Genomic DNA, 19,815 nt, shown 5'->3' on the forward strand with positions numbered 1-19,815 from the left:
GGGAACCTGTGAGACCGTAATTCTTTTGGTCTTGAATCTCAGTCAATGCTCTATTTGAGCCATTCAAGCATGCTGACTGCTTTTGAAGGCCCTCTTTTGTTGTCTATGTGCTCCAGGTCATTGTGTTGGCAATGTCGTCTGGGGTCCAGAGCGCCCGAGAGATTTTTTGAAGAATCTCTCTATATCCAGTTGCTGTCATCTTACTTTCAATAGGGACTTAATGCCAATATGTTTTCTCCAGCAGGCGAATATTCCCACAGCCTGATATCACCAACAGGCTTTGCTGTTGCAGGTCAATCTAGAAGGAGATTGCAAAAAGCTGTACCAACAATCCTAAATATTCAGGCAGAGCTGGAATCCAATCCAGGACTAAATTCAGTTGAAATTATGTGGCAAGAATTGGAATTTATTTTTGGAAAAAAGGGTCTCTGTCCAGTTTAATGACATTGCTGAGTTTCGATTGTAAATTATGTTGTGAACAATGCATCCTTTTCCAGTTCACAGTGACATCAGTGTGGCGTTGTGTTGATCCATCACATAAAATTTCATCAAAATGGACATGTGTGATTATAACAGATAAAGTTGATGGTTAAATATGCATTGGTTGCTAATAATAGACAGAAAAAGGCTGGTGAAAGAAAATGTGCGCATTTTAAACTCTTAATGGCATAATGTAGAGTGGAGTCCAATCAATCTTACAACTATGAAGAAAGTTGAAAGACATTTTTTAAGGAAAGAGTCTTAAAAAAACAATAAATTTTTTATGCAGTATTTGTCTGTTTTGTTTTTAAGTGCCTAAAATCTGAATCTATTGAAGCAAACATTATGTTCAACTCTTAAAGGGCTGCCTGCAATACAGGCCTTTCATGAAGGACCGGCTCACTGCTGCTCGTTCGTTTTACTGCAGAAGGTGCCGGATTCTGTCGCCATGGCACCCACGCCTCCTCCCCAGCATCAGCACCACCTTTATGGCTGTGCTCGCGCGAGCTGCCGCATCTCCCGAGCTGTCTGCACGTTCGGCGTGCCGTGTCATCACGCATGCGGAGCAGCTTTTCGGTTTGCAAACACTATTATTCGCCCGAGTGTCGGAAGAGGGACGCAGAAAGAACGAAGAGGGGTCAATAAAGGTGAACATGGAGAGATACCACACATGTGCCTGATCTATAAGTGACGGCTGTGTGAGGCTTGGTGGGAGGCGGAGAGGTAAACACACACTCGCACACGCAGAGAGAGAGAAACACACGCTCACACTAACACACGGACTGTACGGGATGCCCGCGTGACTGCAGGGAGGAAAGAAGCGGAGGAGGAGGAGAAAGATGGGATCTTGGTGGACCATAGCAAAAGCTCAGAAATTAAGTTCTTAATTATTATTATTATTTCATCCGGTACATCATCTGATCCACCTGGCTGCTATTTTAAGACTTCATCCCTATAGGTCGCCATAATAAGCCGCTGCTCCCCGGACGGACCGATATCATCTTCTCCTCCCTTTACTGGTGTTTCCTCCTGTAGGATGACGAACTGTAAGGTCGCCAGGTCGGGAGCGCACATGTGGGGACGTCTTTTCTCATGACCGAGCGCACGCATGTCGCCTTTGCTGCACGGAGCGCAAAACAGCGAGCGATCGTTGGCCGCTTTCTTTGGGACGGTTCGAGAACCTGCGGCCTGCGCGGGGCTCCGGTTATACCGCAATGCCACACGGGCCGAGATGAGGGAGAGGCTGCGAGCCGGCGGGGAGGAAGAGGAGGACGCGTCTGCAGGCAGCAAATGATGCGAAAAGGGAGGATTTAAAACGAGCCGAGTCGATGTTTTACCCGGCTTTAAAGTTGTGTTTTTACTCGGACTGAACAGGAAAGTGGCACAAGGTGTACTCTGCGCTGCATGGACTGAGACTCCGCTGCGTCGACTCGAACTGTCTCAGCAGCAGCAGCAGCAGAGCTCAAACGTCAAGTGGGGTGAGTGCTGTTGTTGTGTAGAGAGCTGCTCGACTCTCAGCTTTCTGCTGATCAAGTTCTTGGACTCGCTGACCGGTCTGGACATTACGCAGGAACCATCGCACCTGCCAGGGGGTCAGCTTGATGCATGAATTGTAACACAGTCATGCCAGCATTTACACCAATTCCTCTTCTACTCTTCTGTGTTTCTGCCTGCACAATTTGTGATATGAACTCAGTGCACAAGTAAACATCTTCACATCCTCCACACACACACACACACACACCCACACACACACACACACACACACACACACACACACACACACACACACACACACACACACACACACGCGCGCACCCCTAGACAAGCCAACCATGCCCTCACCTTCAGACTCCAGCAGTGTGGCTTCAGCCTCTGGATCTCGCGGTTGGTCTGACAGTCGCAGAGGCATGTCAGGCAGGGGGCCCGGTGGGGCCCGTCTGCTGCTTTACCTGGGTTTGTGCCACCTGGGGCTGGGAGCCATGGTTCTGGCCTTCTCTTTCACCAGCATGGCCTTCACCTCATCCGCACGCGTCCGGCAGTCCTGTCCATTCTGGGCTGGCTTCTTTGTGAGTATGACTGTAGCCAAAGCTTGTTAAAGAAAACCAGGCTGACTGTAAGTTGTGTGTGTTTTATGTATGCATTTGTCACCAGGTGGTGGCATCAGGGATAGTGGGAATAATCTCATGGAGAAGACCTCTAACACTGGTGGTATGTTTTTCACTGCATTTTAACAACTTTTAATCATAACTGGGGGAAAAAGAGTATTCAAACATCTGGGAGTATTTCCCATTTTGTCACATTACAAGCATCCAAAGGAGAACATGATCAGAGAAGCAATATAGATCCTGTGTGTCTGTGTATGTGTTTGTGTGTTGACAGAGAAAATATTATGATTTGTAAATTGTTATGTGAGAATGAATGAGGCAGCATAGGAACAAGTAAGCTTGTCAGAGTGGACTGAAAAAAGATTGAGCTAATTAAAGGACAATCATGTTTTTAGGAAAATACAGGAAAATTCTACAAAGACTTTTCGGGTGAGCATAGGAGTGATTGACAGCGCTAAGACCCTCCCCCTGATTGTTTCTGAATGAATGGTGTGTTTCGGTATCTACCACTTTAAGAAGGCAGAGAGGCTCAATTTTTCTTATATATTATCTGACTTATACTGTCATGGCATAATGCTAATTTTAATTTTAAAAAAAGCATATTTCATAAAAGCTGAGCTACATACTGCAGCTTTAAATATGCTGCACAATTAATTCATTCACTGTGCAGGATGATTAATTCCACATAGAAATGCAATTTTTGTTTCAAACATGGGGCGTGCTAACCCCTGCGCCACACAGCACACCCCACGCGGACGTCGCGGATTCGATTCCCGGTCCCGGCAACCTCTGCCGCATGTCTTCCCCCCTCTCCTCGCCCTCTTTCCTGTCTGCCTACTGTCAAATATACGAGCCACTAGCGCCGCAAAAAACTCTTCGGAGAAAAAAAAAAAAAAAATGAAACCATCACAATGATTTGAAATGCATAATGTTTTAGTAGAATGCTCTACCAAAGTGCCAGTTTAAGCTTCATAATATTGAAACTACAAAGCCTTACTACAAACCTTCAGGACATTTTCTTTCTTTACCTTTCCACTGACTGTTTCATCCTCTTTGTAATACAAACAGTGAAATCTGCTTCTGTGTCCTTTAACGTCATCTGCTCTCCTTGCCTGGTTGCAGACAGTTTTTATAAGCATGACCTCTGCATCCCTCCACAGGTGTCACTGTTCATGTTGCTGTCTGCAGTGTGTGTGATCCTCAGCCTGGCCGGCTCTATGCTCTCCTGTCAGAACGCACAGATGGTCAAGTCAATGCTCAACTGCCAGGTATGTCTGAACTGCTGTCTTGTCCCCGTAGCCTTTCTGGTGCTGAAATGTCCTTCCAAGCAGATGCATTAAGAATGAGCCAGGAATAATTTCAATAATGTGAAAGAGCTCCAACCGGTGCTTCACTGTGATTCACTCTGTATGATAATGTGTTTAGGTGGAGAATGGTCTCTGTGTGTGCTGTGCAGGCACTCAAGCCTGCTCCATGGCAGATGAGGATACCCTGGTTCTGTCCCTGAATGGTGACTGTCACTCAGTCAAACATCAGTTAAAGGTAAGCACTGCACTCTGCACATTTATTCCTGGCAAAAGTGTGGGAAGACAAGCTTAAAATAAAAATATTTATTCCAGCATAAAAATAGACTGCGCTTAGTCTTATATAATATATAAAAATTTCGGACCTCATAGTGAGAGATATTTTCTCACTCTTTCTCTAGATCATCCGGAATATCGGAGCCTCTTCTGTGCTCTCTTGGCTTTCTGCTCACCCAAGAGTGATTTTTATGCTCTGTCTCATAATGTTTCAAACCAGTCGATCACGGTTTCCTCCGACCTTTCAAGCAGATGCATTAAGAATGAGGCAGGAATGAACTCCCAGTTTAACAGGATCTGTTAAACTGGGAGTATATAGGTTTAACAACATCTCGCTTTCGAGACGTTGGGGAAGAAATCATTTTTCCCCGTCTTGGTGCAGTTTTGCTTATCACAATTTTTGTTTCAAACTTATTTGTTATTCTCACTGACTATATAGACAAGTCATTTTTTGGTAACATAATTGTAATTTCATGCTCTCTTGCCTTTCCAATTTTTAATCTTGACTGAGAGAAATGATCCTATGCATAATGTCCATCATAACAATATCCTATGGAAACAGGAAGACATGGATTACTCAGTAGGGAAGTTTAAAAAGTGTCTTTTTAACATTCTTTAACAAGTACATTTTGTTTAGTCATTGAATTTATAAAGCATTTTCTGTGTTTACTACAAATTATTTGTTTAGGGGTATTTACACATCTTTATCAATCAGCATAAAGTGTTACATTTTAAATGTTATGTTGCAGATGAATTACCAAAAAAAAATGCTTGAGTTGAGTTTTTTGTGAATGCCTTCTTTGTGCAGGACCTCCTGTTCAGTGCGTGTGGTCTCAGCATTCTCTCCACCATCATTTGTACGCTGTCCACTGTGACTTGCAGTATCCACATATTCTCCTTGGATCTCGTGCACCTGGTGAGTGCCGACGCAGCACATTTCATTTAAGTGGCCGATCGGCTTTTTTTACGATGCAGCAGAGTCGCATCTAGAATTCAAGGTATCAGTTTTAAACACAAACAAACCTTAATGCATCCTTTGTGGTTACCGCTCAGCTTGCCCCTCATCGCTCCCGCTCAGTCAACCCAGAATGCACCACTCCGCAAGACGCCTTCCTGACCAACATCATGGACTTTGAGGAGTTTGTCCCCCCAATTCCTCCTCCTCCCTACTATCCCCCTGAATACACCTGCAGCTCAGAGACAGATGCTCAGAGGTGCTACAGTACTTTTGTGATATTATTAATCTGTGTGTTATGTAGTAGCCATTGTGTTTATTATATAACACACACTTTTAAAGAATGATTAACATGTTTGCGTCAACATCCAGCATCACGTATAATGGCTCCATGGAGAGTCCTGTCCCTTTGTACCCCACTGACTGCCCTCCTCCCTATGAAGCTGTAATGGGCCAAAGAGCTGCAAGCCAGGTGAGCCTCTGTGTACCATCAGACATTTTCTCAAAGACATTTGCTCAAAGTCTTACCAGGTACATTGCTATTAATTACAAGATACTCCCATGGAACTTACCGAGTATTTCCCAGAACTTTTTTTGAGCATGCTGGTTACTTTTTCTAGGAATGTATCAGGTACTTGATTAGATTTATTAGACAATTTTCTTGTAATTTACTGAGGACTTCACAGGATCTTCCCTGGAATCTATTTGTCACTTTGCAAGAACTTGTAAGGCAACTTCAGGAACTTATTTGGGACTTTTAAAAAATAGTATTTACTTTCCTGAACCTGCAATGTACTTTCCTAAAATATGGGAAAGTGCCATGTAAGGTCCTTGAAAATACATTTTAAGTTACATCCTTATAAAACCCACTTCCTGAAAGTGTCCAGTAAGTTATACAAATACCTACAAGACAAAAATGTTGGGAACTACAAACTCCCTGGTTTAAACATGCAGAAACCAATGGCTTACGACTAAAGAGTGGGAGTAATTGGATTTTGCCTGTTTAGATTTAGTTTTAGAAATGAATGATAATCCATTTTCCTGTTATACCGATTAAGATGAACAAAAACTCCTCCCTACCCCCACCCAAAAAAAGCTCATAAGACAAAAAAATTGTGATGGCAATTATGTGAGACTGAATTTCACAAATGAAGTCAAAATAATAATAGTTTTGCTCAATTAAAATAATGTTTTATGCATTAGCTTTTTGGAAAATGGTACATTTAAATATTCAGAATAACAGAGATGTGACTGCACAGTGCTAAACTTTTATATGTCACTCTGCAGCATTTTTCTTCATTTTGTGTAATATTGTCCTGATCCTGGTCTCTTGTGATTGCCAAGGCAACAGTGTTTGACGCCCATGGTACTGAGCTGTCTGGAGAGAGAGGGACCTCTACAGCCTTTAGCGGAGAAGGTGCAAAAACAGTCCATCCATGTCTGTCTGTCATGTTGTGTCAAGTGTGTAGAACATAGGTAAATCGAGTTGGAATTGTGAGCTATATTATTACTTGTGGTTAAGGTAAAAAAATTTTTTTTAAAAGCATAAAGTTGCTTCAGTAATAGTAAAAACCATGACAGGCATTTAAAGTTTTTTTTCTTAATTGGGAATGTTATTTAAGATGATGGTTATTAATATTTAGAAAAACATTTAGTGCTAAATTATTTAATATTTCACCACTCAAAAATGAATGTGAAGATTTAGATGAAATCTGCAGTGATACATTTGGGGAATTGGTAAGAAATGTCAAACAAAATGGCATGTTTAATATTGTAAAACTGGACTGAACATTCAAGGGCTTTCCTGAATAATAATGAAAATCATATTTTTTTTCTTGTTAGTATCTATGGATAGCGGTTCTCTGTTAATGTCAGAGATTGTGGACATCCCTGATGATTCCTCCCCCTCTGAAGACTCATGTTTGATGGAGGTTGGGATAAGGAGCCATGGGGGCAACAGGCCCTGTGCTGACAGGAGCGACGGCTTCTTCCGTGGTCCACAGTGTCAAACACCAGAGAGTCCGCTGGCAGGAGGTCCGAGGGCAAGACGGTTCCTCAGAGGGGAAAGGTCTAATTCCTGCTCCTCGCCTAGCACAGCTACCAATACATACAGGTGAGAAAAAGCTCAAAAAGGTTCAAATTCCTCCTGAGTTTTGAGGAGAAATTTTTAACTCTCTCAGTCTGCTTTCCAGGTCTCCTGTGCTGCACCGCCAGGCTGTGTTAGCTAGCAGCTGTTCCCAGCTGGAAGCAATAGGAAACTCTCCAAGTCAACAGCAGCGTTTCATCCCAGAGATTCAGGTGAATCTCACCGACCCCTCAAACCAGGAAGCTGCCCCGGCCTCATCTGTTCCCCCTCCACCATCTTCCTCAGCAGCCTGTGAGCACGGGAACGGACTGCTCCCTCCTCACGGGGCCCTTTACCTTCGACAAAGGGCTGAGAGAAGTGACAAACACGGAGGGACTGTTAGAAGACAGAGTGAAGGCTTTTTACGCCTTGTGAGGTCGCACAGTGAGCCAGGCCTCGGCTCTTCAACAGACACAGGTGAGGCCAGGATTAATAAGAAAACATTTACTCCAGTTTTACAGTGATGACAAATATATGCTTTTTTTTCCCCCCCTTTTTTTGTTCCAGTTGACTTTGGGTCCGGAGGCAGCAAGGCATCTACAGACACAGGTGAGAGCTTATATCTAGAGAAAAATCTCCTGTTCTACCACATCCTAAAGGTGACCTATTGGATCAGGTTCTGGTGGCCGTGGAGGTCACTGGAGTACAGTCATAGTCATGTTCAAAGCAGGTTGAGATGATTTGACCGTGGTAACATGAGATGGATCCATGCTTTCATGTTATTTATGGTAAATTCTGACTCCACCAACTGAATGTCACAGCTGAAGTTGAGACTCATCAGACTAGAGAATGGTTTTTCAATCTGTTATTATCTGATGTCTGTGAGCTTATGTGAATTACAGCCTCGGTTTCCTGTTCTGAGCTAACAATAGTGGCAACTAGTGTGGTCTTCTGCAGCTATATCTTCCCATTTTTCTTAGAAGTCTGATACCAACAAGACTCTTTTTCTCCATGCATGTCCTGCCCAATGGTTGTTGTTTTTTTTTCTTTTTCAGACAATTTTCTGATGGTTTTGAGGGAAACTCCTAATCCCTCAGTTTCTGAAACACTCAGACCAGTCTATCTGGTGTCAACAACCACGCAACATCTAAAGTCTCTCATGTTCACTTTGAATCATAACAAGTCAAAGTGAACTTAACTTGTTAAGTTGACTTGTTAGGTTGACTTTGCTTTTGTAAATTTACTGATCTTACAGAAACACTTTGCAGAAACAGACACTCTTCTTAATCTCTTCATAATCTCTTCTTACCACTGCTTAGGATTCCTCCCTGACTATAAGTTAAAAAAGATCATGTATGAGACACACTGTCTTAAAGTTGAGGGAAGAGACAAATCTTTTGGCATAATTTGGCAATGCATGAAATTTGTATAAATTTTCCAGTAAGAACTTTTCCACTGCTTAGGAAATAAAATCATAAGAGTTTTTGAAAAATAACTAGAAAAATACTCTCTTCACCATGTCTATTAGCCTTAATGCACTGAGTCACAGCTATATTATTGGTTGTTTCACTAATTGCCTTAACAAGCAATTTAACTGGTGTACCTAATAAATATGAAGGTGAGTGCGTACTTTCGTTGTAGAACATAATACTTACAATTTCTGTCCTTTTTTTGACTTCAAAGCTCCATCTTCCGAAGCTTGTTTGTTGCCTCGGTCTTCTGTGGCTCCTCCTTCTGCTATGCCAAGCAAAGGTGGCATTAAGACAGCAGCCACAGGTGTGCAAATCCCCCCAAAACCTGCACCCACCTCACCTATACGTATACCTAAAGACTACCACCGCTCTCTGGGAGACCTGAAGGTAAATCAGGTGTCACTTATTTACCAAAAGTGAAGAAAAAAAAACACCAAAAACTCCAAGCTCTGACATTATTACTTTTCTTGTTTTTTTTTTTTTGTTTTTTTAAATTAATAAATTTTTTTTAAGGTTACCCGAGTTCTGGTGGCTCGCTTCTTGCAGCGCTCCAAACGTAACCTGGGGCCACCCTCTGAGCATGCTGGGAGCATAGGTCAGGGGCCAAAGAGGAGAAGTGGAGTTGAGACAGCTGGCTCTGACCACCTGTCTTCTGAGCAAGTATGACACCCAAACTCCAATCCGTTTTCACCACTTATTTAGCATCTCCAGCCTGCAGCTCATCTTCAGCTTTATTAAATTACCTCCAGGTCTCGCGGACCCCTTGGAGCTCCAGCCGCGGACACCCCAACACTCACTCCCGTCACCCTCACTGCCGGGGACATCACCATTCCCACAGCGACAGTAGGCACAACCGGCACTACAGCGGTCGAGCGCCAGAAGGGATCCACCTGCGCAGCTGCGGAGATCTGAGCTCCTCCACTTCGTCGTTGCGTCGACTGATGGCGCCTCACGCGCCTCATGGGTCATCGGGAGCTCTCTATTCAGAGTCTGCGCTGTGACGAGAAAAGGAGGGCGAAGGAGGAAAGAGGAAGACAAGATAGCACGATTTTGACAAAAGTGAAAACATTCAGAATTTATTTTTCGAAAGTCTTCCCCCCTTTTCCTCTTTGTCGCCTCCATTTCCAGAGGTCAGCTGTGAAAACGGCTTTGCTTCAGAGGAGCTTCTGATGGACTGAACATCAGCGCAGAGCTCCAGCTTTCTTTACGAACAAGGAGAACAGTGATCAAGGTTGAATGACCATTTCCAGTACAATTGCATTTCTTCTTTTGCAACATTGTGGGTTCCAATATGTTTCCCATCTTTTTTTCTACATCGCTGTTAGACCACTTTGCTCAAGTGACGAGAAATACCACCAAAAGCAGTCAGCTGAATACAGTGTCTCACAAAAGTATTCATACCTTGGATTCCAATCATCCTTATTTCCTCAGATGACAGTCTGAAGAAAATAGTGTACACTATTTCTCAGTGCCTCTAAGTCAGCACTTTGTAGGTCCACCTATTACTGAAATTGCAGCTTCCAAATTTAGTCAAACTGGATGGGGAGAATTTGTGAAATCCTCCTGAAGCTCCCGATTTTTGAGCCCTTTGCAGAGCAGAACATACTGTATGTGTATAATATTAAGAAAACTTTAGATAATGTTCACTGATTGTTGATAAATAAACTGCTAGGTAAGGTTTTCTGGCCTTGGGCTCGTAGAAACAATAAATTACAGATAAGAAATTCTCTATAACGCTACTGGAACAAAATTAAACATGTTTAGAAAAAAATCACAAATTGGCCTCGATGTGTTGTTTTGGCAAATAAACAAGTAGCAGACATTTCTTAATGACTTTACCAGAACGTCCTAATGCCCCCTTAAAACATTTTCTTCTGTTGTAAACAACAGACAACACCAAATAAACCTACTGTCATGGAGAGCCTTAATGCATGGCACTGGAAGGCGATCCAGGTTTTTGTCTTTCAAACTCATTCTTGTGAACAGCGATGCTGCTATAATGATAAATTTACAATATATTGTTCAGCTCTACTTATTGCTGACTCATGTTGGACTCTATTCACCTATCAAATGACTTCTGAAGAGTGTTGAACTGCACTCTAATTAGGGATATGACTATAATTGTACAACACATTTTTCAGATTTTTATTTGTAAGAAAGTTTGGAAACCATGCATCGTTTACCTCCTACTTCACAATCATGCACTAGTTAGTCTCGGTCTTTCACAAAACATTCACAGAAAATTCATGAAATATCATGTCGAAAAAAAAATTAAATGGGGTGTGAATACTTTTGGAAGCCTCTATATAATGTACCATAAGATGTACCAATGAGTTTGCACTTGAGGACAAATGCTATTACAAAGAAAATCCTAAATCAGCTTGATTTTATTCTTTCCCCCCCTTTATCTTAAGTTATTTTTCACCAATTTGACAGTGTTCGCCTAAACAAAGCAGCCAGCATTCCTTACAGAGACACCACAGACATGACTCCAGTGGTTGTTGAATTGTACCATGGTGCGTGTGACATGCACACAAAGAGGTGCATGTTTTTGCTACAGCTGCAATACTGCGGGAACCTTGTGCATTTGATTCTGCCTGTCCATGTAACTAAGTAGCAATTGCTCTGAATGTCTTTATCTGCATGTTTGCTTCTTTATTCTGTTTTTCCTCCTGCACACAGGACCTTCGATGCAGCCACTTGAAATGTTAGTTGAGGTTAGGGACAAAGTCACCTGCCAGGTGGCTCCACACTGGCCTCTGGACCTTGGCTTACTGGAGGAAGATCCTTGTCAGATGTGAACTGCTTTGAGAGGCTCTTGCAGTAAATGTATCATGAATATCTGGAATGCACACAGTGTTGTTACATTTTGGCTGTGCAGTGGTTGTTTAAAGATGATTAAATGAGGAAACAAACAACTATAGAAGTGTATAAACACATTTATATCAGACTGAATTTTTAAGCTGGACACACCGATGTCAGTGAAGGCGCATTTTGGGAACATGCAAGTATGCATCTACACTAGTAAACACAAAAACAGACACACTCGGAAAGGCAACAAGATTTGTTTCTACCTCCTGTCTTGCATTAAATTTTATTCATTTAAGCCTCTCAGGCTCAAATTACTTGCAAAGACTAGCTAAGCAGCATTTAGCTGTTGCAAATCTGCAACATCTGCCTGGAGAGGGTTAAAGAGACGTCTGTATTGCAGGCCCACCTGGCTAAAACGTGTCACTGAATGATAAATGTACACTAAATATGACACTTATTTGAAATTTAAATGCATTGTTGATAGATAAACTTTTATTGTAAGTAATGTACTTAAATATATGAAATAAATAATAGAAATTAAAAAAAATTGCTGTTGTTTAAGTGTTATGAAAGATAGTCATTTTTAAGACACCTGCAGTGAAACCCGTGCATGTCCCATTGATAGGTATGTTTAGAAGTTCACATATGCTCACCATGGTCATGGTGAACAGCTTTACAGTCAGACGAAACACAGTTACTTAATTTGTATCTTTGGACAAATTAAAGAGAGGCTTTCAGGTCTTTAAATTATTACCGAGCATCATGGTCGGCTGCATCATGCTGAGGGTCTGTTTCATTGCCTGTAGTGCATTTTGCAATGCAGGTGGACTAATATAGAAGCAGAACCTAGTTGGCTAAAATATTGGTTAGGAACAGAAAAATTCAACTAATACTGAGTTGTTTTTTTTATCACAGTACTTGATATATCTCTGTTAAATGTTTAAGCAAATGTTTTAGGAGTGTCTGCACAATTTTGACCCTGTGCATATCAGAAAACACAGAAAGCAAATTCCAATTAAGCATACTATTCTTGTTTTGAAAAATCCTCTAAGTCAACTCTGAAAAAAGAAGTTTGAAGCTGAAATTTAATGACATTCCTGCCCAAACTTCTGACCAGAGCTGTAGGAGATTGCACATGAATATTTAATATGTGGCATGGTCAAAGTCAGATTTAAGAAACAATTTCAAACTAATACCCAAGTATAGGAAAGGTTTGCAGGAAAAAATGTATAAAAAACTTTAAGTTTAAAAGCAAATATAGGTCAGATTCAGTAGGGGATCTTTTTATGGCACAACACAAAGTTCTTCTGAATGTTTTATTTTAGCTTAAAATTACCTTTACAGCTCTTGATTTGTACAGCAATTTATAGTTAAATAACATAAAGCACAATTCGTATATGTATTTAACCTTTATTTAACATAATAAACCCTGTTAGTTTGGAGATTTCTTCTGCTAGAGCAAACTCCGTAAGAGGTCAACACTGTCATAATAATTGTAGGTAGAAAAGATAAATTACAAACACAGACATTTTATCAATTCATAATTGATCAATAGTTTGGAAAGTAACATTAAGCATTCTAATTAAATGAAAAGTTTCTGCAGATATTGTAAAAGCCAAAATTAGAATTAGAAAGCTGAAAAAATACTGTTTTTTTTTTGTATTTAGGAGTTTATTTTCCCATAAGTAGACTGATATAAAATTCATTAATTTATTAATAAACATTTAGAGCTTCTATTCAACTATAAAGCTCTTAGGATTTGGAAGTATCATGTTACACTAAAAACTAATTGAGAGTAAGGCTTAATTTATTTTATTTTATTTTTTGCCTTCTCAGGCTCGGTTGAAAACATCATAAATTTCTAGAGAAATGATGTAAAATCACTCTGCAATTTCACTGGTTGAAATTTTACTTCTTTACTTCACCTGTGCAATGAACGCTGGATTTAATCTGACCACTCCACTTAAGCTCCGCCCATGCTTAGATCCTATTGGTCGATCATCAGAAGATCCTATCCTGGTTCGATGCGAGCAACCAATGAAAACGTCTAATGTCACATGAAGCCTTTTCTGACCTCGCCCAAATGCAAGGGACGCTGGGACATTTAGTTCTGATCATTTCAGATAAAAACAGCCAGGGTGAGGTAATGAACTACAATCTCCATGTCCTGGTTTGAAGGAACGTTCAAAGAACCTCCGTTTGTCTGCGAGAAGGAGATACAAGCTGATTTTATTCAACTATACGGTGCAGTTTGGAACAACAGACCAAAGATATTATGGTATGTAAAGATATACAGACAAACGAAGCATAAGGTTATTTCATACATCGCATGATAACAGATTTAAAGCAGAAAGCTAACCATCATCCCGATCACAGCAACCCAGTTTGACGAGACGCTGAAGTTAGCTTCAGATTTGTCACTTTCAATTTAAAGGTATATTCACGTCCTTTATGGAACTTTAAAATATTTCTAATTAACAATTGATAACACGTAAACTTGCCAAATTCATATTGGATTGCTGTAGATTAAGTGTGTGCACTTTAAAATGTAACTTGTGAAGTTTTCTTGATTTGTAAAATAAAACCTATATTACTATTCTGGGCATATATAAAATATCTATGCAGTGATTCTACAGGTCACGTGATGTATTTTAAATAATCCACAATGTTGGTAGTGGAGTCCTGACTAAATATTTCTAAAAGTGGTGGTTTTTGAGCATGAATTTAAAAAATGTGAAACTGCCCTTTATATGTACCGGAAGTCACAAATCGGAAGCTTACTTCGACAATTCTCTCCATCGTAGACTGAAACGAGTTTGTAACGTCATGTTGCCGCTAAAGCCACACATCGTCGCGCTCCTGGAGTGAGTTTGCTCCAGAATGAGACGCCTGCTGTTGAGCGGTGTCATTAATGCACCTAAAACCATTCGGGCAATCCGGTCGGCTGCGTCTCCGTTCAGATTTAAAAGCCGGGCATTTATACTGTCTGCCTCCTGTTTGCAGGGGGACACCGTTTGCAATGGGACACCCTGCAAAAAGGCGTCGCTCTCGGACTCTCAGCTGTTTGACGCCAAGTTCGAGGAGCTGGTGACAGAGCTGACCGAGAGGGACCTCCAGGATCCTGCGCTGGCGGACGCCTTGAAAAGGTTGAGAGAGGTATAGCTTTATTTGGCATCGCTTTGTGAGCTTCGCTGCAAATCCCATAGTTTTGACTTAGCCTAATTATCCGCTTTTTGGTGTAGGTTTTGGATTACAATGTTCCTGGAGGCAAAAAGAACAGAGGTTTGTCTGTGATTGGCTCCCTGAGGGAGCTTCTTCCGCCGTCCCAGCTCAGTCAGGATGCTGTGCAGAAAGCTCTGACGGTCGGCTGGTGCATAGAGATGGTAAGGATTTGAAGTCTCATACTTAAAAATTAGCCAGTGCCTGGTAAATCCACATGATTTAGCAAACTTTTGTTTTAGCAATTGTAAAGATAAAGTTGGAAACTTTAGTAGAGCGCACTATTAAGCATTTTGCATTATACTGTTGTGTTTTTAGTTGAAACAATTGGGTTTCAGATATCACACCTGGGGTCAAATGGTACTGAGACATGCATGGTCATGAGTAAATTTAATTTTTAGGGACCAGGGTCTGAATAAAACAGTCAAGATTATTCTTTAGAACCAGTTTTATAAACAAATAATCTGATATAAAACCCGGACAGAAGTAGTCCACAAATTAAAATCAACAAATGTGTATGAAGTTGTGATGCTGCCAGAATTTTTTTTTCACATAACAATCCCAAACATTGATGCTTATAACCTGGAGTTAAATTGATTTGCGCAGAAGCGTGCTATAGAATATGACTGAGCTTGTAGTGACAGATGTCCATTTGTAAAAATCTTGAAATCCTATTTTTATTTTGTCTTCCTTGTATTTAATTATCACATGAACCCCAATAAAATGCATACAAGTATTAAGTCATAATAAGACACAATTTGAAAACATCTAGGGATAAAAGCGCTGTAGTTTGAGCTCTTTGTAAAATCTTGTTTCTTTGACTCGGGGTGTTACTGTGTGCTGCTATCTCGAGCTTCAGCCTTGTCACTCTATTTCTTACAGCTTCAAGCATTTTTCCTCATGGCGGATGACATCATGGATGCATCTGTGACCCGGCGAGGTCAACCCTGCTGGTACAAGAGGGTGAGCGCTCAGCCATTCAAAAGAGACAATCTATGCTGAAATGTATTTTTGTTACGCATTTATTGACACATAAATAAATATTCTCTTCTTCCTATTAAGAATGGAATAGGCCTGGATGCAATAAATGACTCCTTTCTTGTGGAGGCATCAATATATAGACTCCTTCGAAGGCAATGCAGGGGTGAGCCGTATTACGTCCATTTACTGGAGCTTTTTAATGAGGTAAGTCCCTGGAGAGAAGCAGCAATAAGGTGGGCTGTGTTTACCTCAGTGTTGGGATATGACCGCTATTTGCAAGAGAAAGTTTTCCATGTTTAAGATTTTACTTTGCCTTGAAGAAGGATGATAAGTCTGAAGTCTTTCCTAAAAATATATGTTTGTATATGTCAAAGTATGAGTTTGTAACCTTCCCTAATTTAATTTCTTCTCTCCTGTCTTTCAGTCTTGTCTTGTTCTTTCCCTAACTCCTTCCTTTGTTCCTCTTGTCCTACATTTTGTTCTTTATTGCTTGTCTTTTAACTCCCTTTCCTCTGTCCTCTGATCTTTCCTCCCTATTGTTCATTTAGGTTTTTATGGATAGCTCAGACGCTGTAACTGTATCTGCTTAGAAGATTAACTTTTTTGCAATTTATATGTTAAAATGCACGTTAAGTTTAAAAGCCGCAGATTTTAAGCCTGCTTATTTCTTTGAGAAAAATAAATGATGATATTTTTCTCAAAAGAAAAATGATGTTCTTTATCGTTGTCTTTTTGTGTTTCAGTCCACCTTCCAGACTGAACTTGGTCAGGCCCTGGACCTCATGACGGCTCCACCTGGTCACATTGACCTGAACAGGTTTACCATGGAAAGGTAAAAGCAGAAGAAGTATCTTAAATTAAATATTTAAATATGCAGTTTATCAGAGTAAAAATGTAAATTTTTCTTCATTCCAGGTATAAAGCAATTGTGAAATACAAGACTGCCTTTTATTCGTTTTATCTCCCAGTGGCCTCTGCAATGTACATGGTGAGTATGTTTGTGTTGTTAGTTGTTGTATAGTTGGAATAAGTTGAAGACTGCAGAGTTGTTTTTTGGGGGAAAGTTAAGCCAGCACAGACTGTAAGCATGCAGCTGACATGCTGGACCTTCATTCCTGCAGGCAGGGATTGACAGCGAAGAGGAACACAATAATGCCAAGCAGATCTTACTGGAGATGGGAGAGTTTTTCCAAATACAGGTAGCTGGTTATTAATATGATCAGTTTTCTCACTGTTTAAATAACATGCTGCCATGTCTGCCGTGATGATAAACCATTTCTACGTTTTATTCCGCAGGATGACTACTTGGATTGTTATGGCGACCCAGCTGTGACTGGAAAGATTGGGACAGACATCCAGGACAACAAATGCAGCTGGCTGGTGGTGAAAGCCCTAGAAGTGATGACTCCTGAGCAGAGATCAGTTCTGGAGGTGAGGTTTGTTGTGCAGCATTCCCATTTGAGCAAAAATCTCTTCATAGCAACCTAATCTATGGGTCAAAGTTTAACTCCAATGCCGCAACATCAGATTACTATAAGTTTCCTTGCATGGATGTCGTCGCCAACAAAAAATAAAGTTGTTTTTGAAGGCAAATCAAACATTTATCAATAAATTAGCCTTCACTTCCAGACTGAAAATGCCAGTTTCCCTATTTCAGCCATTTTCTGGCCACAAATAAGGATGTTCCACAAAGATACCCATCTCATTGCATATCCTGTTATTTTTCTGCTTCCTCTTGTTTACTTTCAGAAGATCGATGTTTACTAAAACCTTTACAGTGCAGCTGATATAATCAGGCTGTTCTTAAGAAATAATATTCAAATGTTTTTAAGTGCATCCACATTTGGATGTTCATGGAAAATTGTGCTAACAACCATTCCATGTTGGATCTCTGTGGAAATGCAGTTAAATCTAAAGCTCTTTTAAGACTCATGGGATTTATTTTTTCCCTTAGAGCCATTGCACATTTCGTAATGAAAAAAAAACCCTATTTTTACTTAGGCAGGTGTTTGTTGCAGCCCACTGTGAAGCTTTAGGTTGATTTGCACCAGTTCAGACCAATTCCTATCTATGTGTTGCAATTTCATCTCAACAGCATTTGGTCATCCTCTGAAACATTTTTCTATATTGGATCTTACTGGATCTTTTTTGTGACTCCGAAGATAAACCCTGAAGGGTTTATCTGTGATGTAGGTCTGGGGTTTGTGATGGACTCAGAAGAAGGTTAATTTTGCGTGTGGTTGTTTTATTTTCATGCAACACGTTTTCCACTGAATTGCATCAAGAGCTGATGTTTTAACATTCTCTTTAGGCTTGCTACGGGCGCAAGGATGAAGCCAGCGTGGCGAAGGTCAAAGAGGTGTACAACGCCCTACTAATGCCGAAACTGTATCACACATATGAGGAGGAGAGCTACCAGCGGCTGCAGAAACTCATCGCTCGGCACGCTCCAAACCTTCCTCACTCAATCTTCCTCAACTTCGCCAAGAAGATTTACAAGCGGAACAAGTGAGGGATGGAAGATCACAGGAAAGAACTGGAACTAGGATATTAAAATCACAAGGGAGAAGTTTCAAACCAATCTGAGTTGAACATAAGTATTTAAGTAGCTTTTCAGTAAGTTATGAATGTCAGAGAACAGGATTAAAAGGCAGAGAAAAGGGTATATTTATCCCAGCAAAGTCCCAACGCAGGTATCGTTTATATTTTGTCAATAATGTCAAAGAAAGAGTTGTACTTTATTTGGGCTTGGGAAGGATATGTCTCCTGGGAGATTATTTCCTAAAACCTTTTTATAATGTTTTTATAAAATACCCAACTGTTTCAATCTAATTGCGCCTAATAAATTATGTATTATCTGTCTCTTTTGCATCCTTTTTCTGGGCAAGAATAATGGACGCCAAATATACTTGCTGAGCAACTGAAAGAAATTGTTAAACATCCAGAAATAATGTTCTGGTTTGGTCCACAGAACCAGACCATACACTTCACTGGAAACCAGTGAAGGGTATGTAAAGGACTGTCACTTAATCTACATCTCATTTTATCAATCACAGACATTTGATCCCTTTATAGAAAACCTCAATAATCCCCGTCAGAACTTCAGTTATGATCGGACCGTTTATATCAAGAACCATGTAGGATATAACGGTCATGAAATGCGTTAAGACAGCAATTTGTCAACAATGTTAATATGCCAGTGACACAGTAAATTAGATCCGGTTTCACAATTACGAAACTGAACAACGGCAACGAAAATCAGCCTCAGTTCGTCTCATTCACAATATAGCATAAAAGTCCAACAGGAAATGTTTACATGAAACCATGTTCCTCAATGGTCAATATTAAAATAATTAAGCATTTTGTATTAAAAGCAGGAATATTACACTTTTTAACATAAAATTTTTTATTTCATGGCATACACAATGATAACTGCTAATGTAACCAGTAGTGGTCTGTAACATGCTTCACAAAAGGATAAGCCATTGAGGGTCATTGTTCAAAGACTGCTGTCTGGATATGTTAGTAAGAAAAATCAAGTGAGAGGAAAACATTTGGGTGAAATAGCATTCATATTAGGGATGACTGCTGACTCAGCAGGATTACAAACTTCTGGTCCTCACCTGCAGTTGTTACATTCCTCATGTGAGGCCTTTTTTTTTTTTTCTTGAAGCAGATACAATTTCAGAAACCTCTTACCAGGCGTGAAAAGAGAATTGGCTAGATTGTTTCCAAGTCATGTTTTTCCCCATACTGCACAATTTGTGTAAAAAAAAAAAAGATGAAATGCTTTATCAGGTCACAGATGAAGTTATTCTTGCAGAAATGTATCCCAAGCAAATGTTTAGTGCACATTGTGTACTGTAAGTTAGTTTGCTTTTCATACAGGCTTGTATTCGATGATTTTTATTGGTCTCATGTAAATTTCCACTTCTCTGAGGAACTGAATTTTGGTTTTCATTAACTTTAAGCCAGTTTTTTGTAATGTTTTGAAACAAAAGAAAAACGAAAAAAATGGAATACATTAATGCATTTATATAAAATATGTTCTATTTCTGAATTAAATTACTTAAATAGAAAAAATTGCTATTAAAGAAATTAAATATTTTGTGTGGGGTTTTTTTTTCGCAATTGAGCTAATAAA

General features: G+C 40.2%; 2 protein-coding genes across 3 annotated transcripts; both read left to right on the plus strand.

Annotated features, from left to right (window-relative positions):
* Positions 1 to 1,052: 1,052 nt before the first annotated feature.
* Positions 1,053 to 12,008, plus strand: fam189b (family with sequence similarity 189 member B). Its single transcript, XM_055048068.1, has 15 exons — positions 1,053 to 1,203; positions 1,516 to 2,549; positions 2,635 to 2,691; positions 3,749 to 3,856; positions 4,014 to 4,130; positions 4,977 to 5,084; positions 5,222 to 5,382; positions 5,496 to 5,595; positions 6,468 to 6,540; positions 6,966 to 7,236; positions 7,316 to 7,665; positions 7,756 to 7,797; positions 8,872 to 9,047; positions 9,174 to 9,320; positions 9,410 to 12,008. Exons 2-15 carry the CDS (start codon positions 2,316 to 2,318, stop codon positions 9,659 to 9,661), a joined length of 2,196 nt encoding a protein of 731 aa, XP_054904043.1. The 5' UTR covers positions 1,053 to 1,203; positions 1,516 to 2,315; the 3' UTR covers positions 9,662 to 12,008.
* A 1,595-nt stretch (positions 12,009 to 13,603) lies between these two features.
* fdps (farnesyl diphosphate synthase (farnesyl pyrophosphate synthetase, dimethylallyltranstransferase, geranyltranstransferase)) lies at positions 13,604 to 18,533 on the plus strand. 2 transcript variants are annotated; one of them, XM_055048212.1, is made up of 10 exons: positions 13,604 to 13,749; positions 14,475 to 14,627; positions 14,714 to 14,854; positions 15,573 to 15,653; positions 15,753 to 15,875; positions 16,415 to 16,503; positions 16,587 to 16,659; positions 16,793 to 16,870; positions 16,968 to 17,102; positions 17,983 to 18,533. In XM_055048212.1, exons 1-10 carry the CDS (start codon positions 13,747 to 13,749, stop codon positions 18,181 to 18,183), a joined length of 1,077 nt encoding a protein of 358 aa, XP_054904187.1. In that variant the 5' UTR covers positions 13,604 to 13,746; the 3' UTR covers positions 18,184 to 18,533. The 2 variants fall into 2 exon arrangements, with proteins under 2 accessions (XP_054904187.1, XP_054904186.1); XM_055048211.1 differs by lacking the exon at positions 13,604 to 13,749 and having other exon boundaries at positions 14,271 to 14,627.
* The last annotated feature ends 1,282 nt before the right edge of the window (positions 18,534 to 19,815 follow it).

The sequence above is a fragment of the Poeciliopsis prolifica genome, unplaced genomic scaffold (genome assembly GCF_027474105.1).
Source record: "Poeciliopsis prolifica strain line A6 unplaced genomic scaffold, Auburn_PproV2 SCAFFOLD026, whole genome shotgun sequence".
In the NCBI taxonomy this organism is placed as follows: domain Eukaryota; kingdom Metazoa; phylum Chordata; class Actinopteri; order Cyprinodontiformes; family Poeciliidae; genus Poeciliopsis; species Poeciliopsis prolifica.

Bases quoted from the DNA above. Each gene is read 5' to 3' on its own strand.
- fdps (XM_055048211.1), top strand. From the start codon at position 14,352: ATGAGACGCCTGCTGTTGAGCGGTGTCATTAATGCACCTAAAACCATT. The intron at 15,876-16,414 runs GTAAGTCCCTGG...TTTGTGTTTCAG, and splicing joins TACTGGAGCTTTTTAATGAG to TCCACCTTCCAGACTGAACT. The intron at 16,660-16,792 runs GTGAGTATGTTT...TCATTCCTGCAG, and splicing joins TGGCCTCTGCAATGTACATG to GCAGGGATTGACAGCGAAGA.
- fam189b (XM_055048068.1), top strand. From the start codon at position 2,316: ATGCCCTCACCTTCAGACTCCAGCAGTGTGGCTTCAGCCTCTGGATCT. The intron at 2,550-2,634 runs GTGAGTATGACT...ATTTGTCACCAG, and splicing joins CATTCTGGGCTGGCTTCTTT to GTGGTGGCATCAGGGATAGT. The intron at 5,596-6,467 runs GTGAGCCTCTGT...GTGATTGCCAAG, and splicing joins GCCAAAGAGCTGCAAGCCAG to GCAACAGTGTTTGACGCCCA.